This window comes from Coregonus lavaretus, assembly GCF_964263955.1.
Source record: "Coregonus lavaretus genome assembly, chromosome: 24".
NCBI lineage: Eukaryota > Metazoa > Chordata > Actinopteri > Salmoniformes > Salmonidae > Coregonus > Coregonus lavaretus.
In genome coordinates this window covers 23474123-23484172 of record NC_140011.1, presented here as the reverse complement: position 1 = coordinate 23484172, position 10050 = coordinate 23474123, and the positions used below count along the sequence as shown (strand labels likewise).

Below are 10050 nucleotides of genomic sequence, written 5' to 3'. Positions count from 1 at the left end.
CACTAGTTCTGATGATGTTGACATATTCACACAACATTGACTGAGGCAGTTTTGTTTCACCGCAGCGTTGAGTTCCAAACACCTTTTTATAAGACTGAATTCTGTCCCCTCCACCGGACCTGTTAAAACCACGCCTACGAAGCCACACAATTGGTCAGAAAGCGTCAAAGAGCCAATCAACAGAGCCCAGCTTCTCGTAACATGCAACACATCCATATAGTTTCAAGCCTATGGGGCACAGAAGCGCTAGTAATATCTTGGTGCTGGGACCTTACCACCTCTCTGCAGTCAACGGACTCCTTTCTCCGCATACGTTTTTACTGAAATGTGTGTGTGTGTGAAAGAGAGAGGAAGAAATAGTGTGCGTGCGTGTGAGGGTGCATGTGTGGAACAAGTAAAGACAGAGGAATTGTTCCACGCTATCGAAATATTTCAACACATTGCTTTTGCAGCAGGACTGAAGCCAATGAGAGCGAATTCATTTTAAAAGGGATGCGGATATTATAAACAACATCAAGAAAAGAACGCAACAGTCAATTAAAACGTAGTGACTCACCCTTGTTGGTTCAATTCGAAAATTTTCGCAAGACAACGCATAGAAAAGTGTTCTCGGAAGAAAATCTTTATCTCATCACAACTGAAGATTAATGGAGTGCGTATTGTCATTTCTCATTGCAGATACTCTGTTGGAACTTAGCGAACGACAGTAAAGAAAATTCACACCGCCCAGTCGAAAATAAGTGGATGCTTATTTCTGCAGTGGTGACAGTAGATTTCTCAAGACTCAACAAGTTTTGCTCTTCAAGAAGGCTGCATAGACTGACTATAGTATTCAACTAAATAAATCCATATATTTGGTACCTGCCTGGACTTGGATGAGCTTCCTGATGAGAGATCCAGTCATACAAGGAACGAGTATGGCATACCATCCGTTTTTACCTCACCGGGGTCCGGAATTTGCCATGAGTGCAATGTTGGGTCACCAGCCTCCCTTTTTTCCGGCTCTGGCGCTACCTCACAACGGCTCCCTCTCTCTCCCGGGCGCCCTGGGAAAGCCTATCATGGACCAGCTGATGGGCGCCGCCGAGTCCGGCCTCCACTTCTCATCGCTTGGGCACCAGGCAGCCGCAGCCCATCTGAGGCCTCTGAAGACCCTGGAGCCTGAAGAAGAGGTCGAAGACGACCCGAAAGTTCACCTGGAAGCGAAGGAACTTTGGGAAACTTTCCACAAGCGAGGCACTGAAATGGTTATCACGAAATCCGGAAGGTAAGATCAACTTTTATGTATTATAATATGACATATTTATGTTCTGTAGCTGAATAACATTAGTCTGCATTTTGTTATTATGAAGATCATTCTGATCATCAATACGATGGCATTCCAATAGAAGGAATGAATTTATTGATGTGTGCTTGGAACTGGACCTCCGGGAATCGTGGTCAACATTTTAATTTCAAACTGGTTCATTTCTCATGGTTATATTTGTGTAAATCAGCTGAATATGACTATAGCCTAACTGTCCTATCGACAGAATCTGTATGGTCACAGACACATTGCATGGGAATGTAATCTCAACACGAGATAAAATAAAGCCCAACCCAAACTATAAAATATACAACACATAAGGCTGTAACATTTTAACTTGGAACATCTTATGACACGTGGTGAATATGAAAACATGAAACAGTGAGCGATTCTAAAATGTAGGCCTACGCTACTACAAAAAAATATCTGTAGTTTGAAGATGTAAAGTTCGGACAAAATACTAGGCTATAAAACTGAAACATGTAGGCCTATATGTTATGATAGAACGTGTATCTAACAAATGTTATTAACAAAACAAACGATTACCTGCCGTAAAAATACAGTTACACAATGCGTGCTGTACATGTTATGCCATTTTTTATTTTTTATAGGCGGCAGATAATTGTATGGCATAGGTGTAGGAAGGCCTACCTCTGTTTGATAGAATAAGTTCTGCATACATTCAATCTTGTGGCTGACGCATATACGTATGCTATAGGCCTAAAAATAAATGTAGCCTAATATTTGCAATAATTTTGTATTAACAGTATGTAACATTGTCATTATCCTAGATAGTATAATAGCAATGCAAATATGGCTGCTCCATATATGTATAGGCTATCAATATTCTGTCACAGTGTCAAGTAGGCTAGTTTACTGTTTTTAAGTGATTTTCTTATTCCATTTCACAGGCGAATGTTCCCTCCGTTCAAAGTGAGATGCACTGGCTTGGACAAGAAAGCAAAGTACATTCTGTTGATGGATATTGTTGCAGCGGATGACTGCAGGTATAAATTTCACAACTCACGTTGGATGGTGGCAGGGAAGGCCGACCCCGAAATGCCAAAGAGGATGTACATTCACCCGGACAGTCCGGCTACTGGCGAGCAGTGGATGTCAAAAGTCGTAAACTTTCACAAACTCAAGCTGACGAATAACATCTCCGACAAGCATGGATTTGTAAGTTCATCTAATGTATGTTTTTTTCTTATTTGCATGCTTATAAACATTTCTGCCATGTATTATTGTTATCATGATTGTTATTCGTAGGCTATTATCAGACGTATTATTATTATTAGCCAAATAATTATAACCCCATTGACGTTGCTTCTCTGTGGCCATGTCTGGCCGAGGGCTGAGAAGGCTTCACCAAAATATACAGGCCTCATTTCAATTGAATAGGTTTGTGTCCAACATGAGGTCTTAATATTTTCACTGCAACATGTTTTCCCAACTTTTATATCATGTCAAGCTATGTGGTAATTCTACTGCTTATATTATTATTATTATTATTATTATTATTATTATTATTATTTTTATTTATTTATTTTTTTAAAAAAAATTGGGGTGGGTAAATGCACTGTTGGTGAGAGAAATTGAGGAGAATGTTCTAATACATTCCATTTTACCAAGTAGGCCTGAACTACGATTGAGGACTACATCAAATGACTTATCTTCATCAAAAGGCAGAAATCAGTGTGTGCTTATCTTTTTTAAATCTAGAATTCTTTACTGTTCCAGACCATCCTGAACTCCATGCACAAATATCAGCCCAGATTTCACATCGTGAGAGCCAACGACATTCTCAAACTCCCCTATAGCACGTTCAGGACTTACGTTTTTCCTGAAACGGATTTCATTGCAGTAACGGCGTATCAAAATGACAAGGTAGGGAGAATTACACTTTATTCGTTTATTTTCATGAAATACATTAAATAGTTGGATACTTATTTTGCATACTTTTTTGTCAAATAGTTTATATAGCCAATAGCACTGCGCCATTTGCCATCATAAAATATGAAATATGTCATATTTGTTTAGTCTTGTTTGAGTGTTGGGCCTACAAACTATCGTGTTCGATACATGTAAACGTCATCTCATGCCATGTTTCATACTAAGCAAACTAGGCTAGAATGGGTCAGAATTCTCAGGAATGTATGTTATACAGGTTATCTTAATTATATTTAATCACATGGAAATAAGTTGGCAACGATCCAGACTGTGTGTGTGTGTGTGTGCACGTGCGCGCACGCGTGGGTGCGTGCGAGAGAGAGACAGAGAGAGAAAGAGAGAGAGTAAAGAAGCAAGGAGGGAGGGAGGGAGAGTGTGAGAAAGAGAAAGAGAGGGGGAACAGAATGTGCAGTTAGTCAGAGAAAATGAGCATTTTGTTTATAACCGGCTGGGCTGGTGGTAACATTTAATTCCACATGTGACACACCGCTAATCAAAATCATATCTTACGGTGGCTCTTTGATAAAAGGGAGAAATGTTAGCTAAGTGTTACCTCTGGACACTTGGGTCAAGCAAAAATGCAGTAAATGTTTGGCAGCCACATGGGCGGAGGAATATTGTCAATCCTGCCCGCATGGGAGGGGTAGAAGGCGAGAAAAAGTGAGTGGGGGAAAATAATGTGATAGCTCTGCGAGAGTTGACATACAGTACTATGCATTGCACATGGATGTAAAATATCTGCAATGGTGGAGTGGGGGCGGGGGAGGTTCTGAGTGTTAGGGGTGAGAGCGGGTGACCTGGCTGGAGAGAGAGCGAGTGTGTGTGCGTGTGCGCGCGTGTGCGCGCGCGTGTGTGTTAAAAATAAAAAAATTCCCCTTTTATAGCATCAGACCTTTGTCTCATCACTAGTTTGAGATTCAATTATCAAAGAATTTCCAACCATGCAGATGATGGCTCAATTAGATATATTTTTGTTTGAAATATTCCACTTCCTAGGACTTAAGAGTTAACATATAGAGAGCTATGTGCAGACATAGGCTTATGAAAAATGATGAATAAAGAATCAAGGAGAAATGTCACTCAATTTACTTCCACGAAAACTTCCCCACAAAACCTAACGAATATTTACAACTTTGATTTTCATTTTTTCAGATTACACAATTGAAAATTGACCATAATCCTTTTGCCAAAGGATTCCGTGACACTGGCAATGGAAGACGAGAGAAAAGGTAAGGAGTAGAAGTAACTATTCCCTTAGTGTGCTACAAAAATTTTACGACTCCTATAGTCAGATTTTATAGACACGAAGTCTGACAGTGATGTTAGTGAATTCCAAAAAGTCCTTGCAATTGCAAAGGGAAATCATTTTATGACAATCCCTTCAACCTAAATTTATACTATGTCTTTTACGTTTTATTTATGAGTTGGAAAAGGTAATAGACATAGCTTATTATGTTGTATTTACATTGTTATGGTTCTCAGAGTGCAGAGATCGCAAGAGCAAAATGCAATTTCGAAACTCCTCCAGAAATAGTGTAGCGTTATTGATAGTTAGCTCTTCAGAAACTTTTCTTGAACTATGTTGACAACAGTAATCAAGAACAATGTTTGGTATGTGAGTTATTAGTTGTCTGCAGTGGGTTTGAATAGATAGATTTCTTCGAACAGACATATATCTTGATTGATAAAATGCATCTTCATAATCTGCCCTCAAAATTAATTGCAGGCCTGTGAATTTGCATATTAGCCGTCTACGCATATATGGTAGCCTACATAAATTATTGGCTAGTTTTTGACACAGGAATAGTAGTGATGACTAATAACCTGTGTGCCTAATGTAGGAAACAGCTGGCCCTGCAGTCAATTCGCTCATACGAGGAGCATCAGAAAAAAGAGAACGGGACGTCCGACGACTCCTCTGGCGAGCAGGCCTCATTCAAGTGTTTCGGCCAGGCCTCGTCTCCCGCGGTGTCTACCGTGGGGCCTCCCAACCTGAAAGGTAATTGAGCCCAGAGCCTCTGCTTGGATTAAGACTTAGAGCTACTTTCTGCATCTCACAGCTCACAGACCCACATAGCATAGTAGCCTATGCTTGTAAAAAAGTGGGCAGAGAAATATTTTCCAATAAGTAGGCTACATTTTGGATTTAGTTTGAATTCAGATGAATGTCTTTCGATATCAGTAGGCCTATTGTGTTGAATAATTGCACTACAAATTATTGAACGTTATCTAGCACCAACAATAACCTACAAACTATATAACGTTTATGTAGGCTAATTCTTGTAATTCACATTCACAGGATGGATCTCATGTTCATGCTAAGCATTTAGCAATCAATTGAGTAATATATCTGCCAAAATTATATAGCCTACTGGATAAAGAATAAAATAAAATATTTTTAAAAACTCTCGAGATGTAGGCCTAGGCATAGTCACAAATGTATGTATGCCTGTTATCTGAACGACACACCATCACCGCGGTTAAAACGAGGGACATTTGGAGAACGTGATCAGTAAGCTGAAGGTTTATCAAAAAATTAAATGAGTAGCCTCTGGATTTCAATGTAGCCCAATACATTATGGAATAAGTATTAGTCCCCATAATATTAGGCCTACTTACCACGATTAGCAAGAAAGTGTAGGCAGAACGCGCATTAGGCTAACGTCCTCCAAAAGAGCATGGATTAAAAACTAGGCCTATTTGTTAATGTGAGATATAGGCTAATTAAGACCTATACTGATTATATATCTAGTTGTCAATTAATATTTCCACATCGTAGGCCTATGCCATCGAAAGTCATGAAAAATGTAATCACCGTATGAGGTCCATCCCTCATCACGTAGCCTATAGCCTAGCCTATGATAATTTAATAGGTCTATCTGAAGAATAAAACTCAAAACGAAATTAATACTGATTAACTCAATTAATGAATAATCATTCCTCATTTATCACTAACTTCTGACTCATTCCTGATAGATTTTTGCGAGAGTGATGAAGACAGCGACGATGAGAGCAAAGATGGCAACCTAAAGGATGGGCCGGACTCCAGTAAGATCTCAACCACCACGGAGGATGGGAAGGATCATGAGGCGAGCCCGACTAAAGGCCATCAATTCGGTGTCAATGATTCTATCCGCCGGTCTCGGGAAAGCGCCAGGCCTGAGAAAAGCCAGGCGGACTCACGACAGAGCCCAATCACGGTTATCTCCAGCACCACTCGGTCCGGAGAAGACCGCAAGAGTCCAAGTGGGGACCTGCCCAAAGTGGACGAGTGCAGGTCTATAAGCAAGGAGAGCTACATGCCTTTGACTGTTCAAACTGACAGCAGTCCACACTTAAGCCAGAGTCACATGCATCATTTTGGATTTCCACCGGGTTTGGCGGGACAACAGTTTTTCAATCACTTAGGCGGCGCGCATCCCTTTCTTTTGCACCCCAGTCAGTTCAACATGGGAGGCGCGTTCTCGAATATGGCCGCGGGCATGGGCCCCTTACTGGCAGCGGTGTCCTCCGGAGGGGTTAGCACCATGGACACGGCCAGTATTGCGTCACCCTCGCAAAGCCTGACGGGAGCTCATGGACTGCCTTTTCATCTGCAGCAACATGTCTTGGCATCACAGGTAAAACCTGTTTTATTACCACCATCAGTACAGTAATGCCTGTGTGCTCGCGTTTTTCGTTACATTTTGACTAATATAGCCTACTGGACTATATATGTCAGCACAGGTGTTCTCGTCTCCATTAGTTTATGTGTAAATGTCAACATGGTGTAAGAAAAAAATAGTGTAGGCTAATTTCCATTTCGTTTTAATAGGTTTTTCCTTATGGCGTTAAACGGCAATACAGGGGCATATGTTGGGATTTAGGCAGAGACCACCTAAGCGTTGCAACAATAGTTTTAGGCTATAGTGTTGATATTAACTCATGAATTAAGTCTGTGTTTTAGAGGAACATGGCGAATGTTTTAAATGCTTCACTGGTTCGGGGAAACAACTTATCTGAAATACATAACAGATTTGCTGTTTTACTATCTAGGCCTACTTTCAAAAAACGTGTTGCAGAAATGATTCCTTCTAAATTGCTATTTTCTGTACTTAATGAACAGCATCATAGGCCAATAGGCTATAAATAATTTGTATTTGCATTAACAATTCATGAACTATTTGCAAAGCTGCATAAAACACGATATCACATGGTGGTGGGTCTAGATATCGCCTAACACTAGAAAAACGAAATGTTTTGTCAATTTGATTCTCGGAAGGTTTTCATCGTTTTAACGTGTGCATATAACTTTATATTGTGCTTGTTTTAAGAATAAATTCTAGACATGTATTGGTAATAGGCTTCGGCCCTACACCACACTGTCATTATGAGGCCTAAACCATTACACTCAAGGCCACAGAAAAGCATAATCATGTAAATCGCTTTATGAGAAAGGGGAAAGTAGCCTACAGTACATAACATTTCCCATGATCGCTCACGTGTCTGTATTCATTATTCACACTCACTCGCTACATGACCTGCATTCAAGATATACAGAGACAGGGGTCAAGTACATTGCGACAAATTAAAGTGTAGCCTATTTTTCCTGTTTTGCTGTGTTTTTATGGTGCGTAAAAGCTAGCGTCTGTTGAATTATATTATATAGGCTATAGTTATACTTATATCCTTCCCCTCCTCTCTCCACAGGGTCTGGCCATGTCTCCGTTTGGGAGCCTGTTCCCTTACCCTTACACGTACATGGCAGCAGCCGCGGCAGCCTCTTCCGCAGCCTCCTCCTCTGTCCACCGACACCCTTTCCTGAACGCAGTGCGCCCCCGCCTCAGGTACAGCCCTTACTCCATCCCTATGAGCGTGCCGGATAGCACTCTGCTCACCACCGCCATCCCCTCCATGGCAAGCAGCGCCACCGAGCTGAAAGGGGATGGCATGGCCATGAGCCCCGTCTCGGCCACCCAGGACTCCACCTTGGAGGTCACCAGCCGGTCGTCCACCATATCGTCCGGCTCGGTCTCCCTGTCCCCAAAAACTTGCTCTGAGAAAGATTCCACTAACGAGTTGCAGAGCATTCAGCGCTTGGTCAGCGGACTCGATCCAAAACAGGACAGACCACGAAGCGTGTCCCCATAGATTCTAATGTTGTTGTTTTTGTTGTTGTTGTGATGATAATGATGATAAGTACCACGAGGACGAGTATGACGACACCCTTCTAGCGAATGCGGGTTTAGAAAACGGACCTATTGAACAGTTTAGATTTTGAAATGCACTTTGGTTATATAGCCTACACATCTAATGTATGCTATATTTCTCTTTTGTTAAATTAAACAACACTTTTGAATTTGTCCTGTTATTTGAATACCATACAAGTATTGAAACTGAAAGGTTGGCATGGATGATACTCACAGATCTAATGATAAGTTGCTGCTGTGTCCTATAAGTTTATTTTATGTCAGGTTGCTGAGGTAACGAAATTTGTTTGATTTAATATGCACTCTGAATTGGTTATAATTATTTGAATTCAGTTCCCTTTATATTATAGACTGTTGTGTTTGATGTTTTATTGCATAACTATTTGAAGTCTATCATTATGCTCATAGGGTAGGTGACACTTGCATGCCCTACAAAAAGATACGTCTCTTTTGTTATGGTTTATTTTCACCGAATTGAAATATGACGAATAAGGATAAAACATGATTAAGGCTGATCTTAAACCAATCTGGAGAAAAAAAATATTCCACTCCCTCCCTTTTTGCTAAGGATTCAATCAATTGGTCGTCGCTTATTGATTTTACGAACGAATTTTTCTGTATGTCAATTTATAAACACAGGATTATGGAAATCCATATGCTGGCACTTGTTTGAAGTAGGCCAAAACAGAACCGAGGTTATAAACTTCATGTGCGAGTGGCTGAGACTGTCCTAAAATCGCATGCCGAATACAGCATAAGTATCCAACTGGCAAAGGGAATCTGAAATAACATTGAAAAGGAAATATTGATTATTAATGTAAATAATGATATATACAAATATTTATGTAATTATTTCATATTGATATTGCGTGTAAATAGAACGGAGTAGTTTGTTTTTAGGGATCTGTCCTTAATTTATTGTCGATATACCTGTGTAAAGATAGTTTGTGGGCTATTATCCTTGTTTTTCCATCTGCCTTTTATATCCCCCTGAATATGGATTTACCTGTACCCCAAATATCCACAGAGCTAGTTATTTTAGCGGACACACTCATGTGCCATTGTACCTTTACCTGTTGTCTCGGTGTGTTAAGTGCTACTGTTCAGACGAATGAAAAGAAAGCACACTGCACCAACGGCTTTAAAAATTATGAATCATTTTCTCTCAAAAGAAAACAAACATGTGTGTCAAAATAGACGAAATTTCTGTTTAAAACATTGCAGCCTGATAGTAAAAGTGCAGCATCTTATTGAAATAGAAAGGTTTCTTTTGTGTTTCTAAAGTTGTCATTGGGTTATGTTGTATTCGATTTTTGTGTAGTTTACAACATCAACAATGTGTTCTTGAAAGTTTCAATAAAATATTGAAATGCAGTCTCCATACGTTTCCATGTGTCAGTTTCTTTAGATTATGTAAACTATATTATGTAAAACTATACGGACAAATACAAGGTGATGTAATTGCTCCAACCAAATCTGTGTTGCCACACTTTGTCCACTTTAGCATTTGGAGATAGAGGCGTTTAGACTATGATGAAAAAGTCGAGAAATGCTATTAAGATCCTCTCAAACTCTCAAGCTATCATACCTGGAATTCCTTCCTGG

General features: G+C 40.1%; 1 protein-coding gene across 3 annotated transcripts; it reads left to right on the top strand.

The window, feature by feature from the left end:
- Positions 1–237: 237 nt before the first annotated feature.
- Positions 238–9824, top strand: LOC311099486 (T-box transcription factor TBX3-like). Of its 3 annotated transcripts, none has more exons than XM_084140183.1 (7): positions 238–1267; positions 2218–2485; positions 3047–3193; positions 4409–4485; positions 5098–5255; positions 6233–6876; positions 7946–9824. In XM_084140183.1, the coding sequence occupies exons 1-7, from the start codon at positions 876–878 to the stop codon at positions 8384–8386; spliced, it is 2127 nt and encodes a 708-aa protein (XP_083996309.1). In that variant the 5' UTR covers positions 238–875; the 3' UTR covers positions 8387–9824. The 3 variants fall into 3 exon arrangements, with proteins under 3 accessions (XP_083996309.1, XP_083996308.1, XP_083996307.1); XM_084140182.1 differs by having other exon boundaries at positions 2218–2500; XM_084140181.1 differs by having other exon boundaries at positions 2218–2500; positions 3029–3193.
- The last annotated feature ends 226 nt before the right edge of the window (positions 9825–10050 follow it).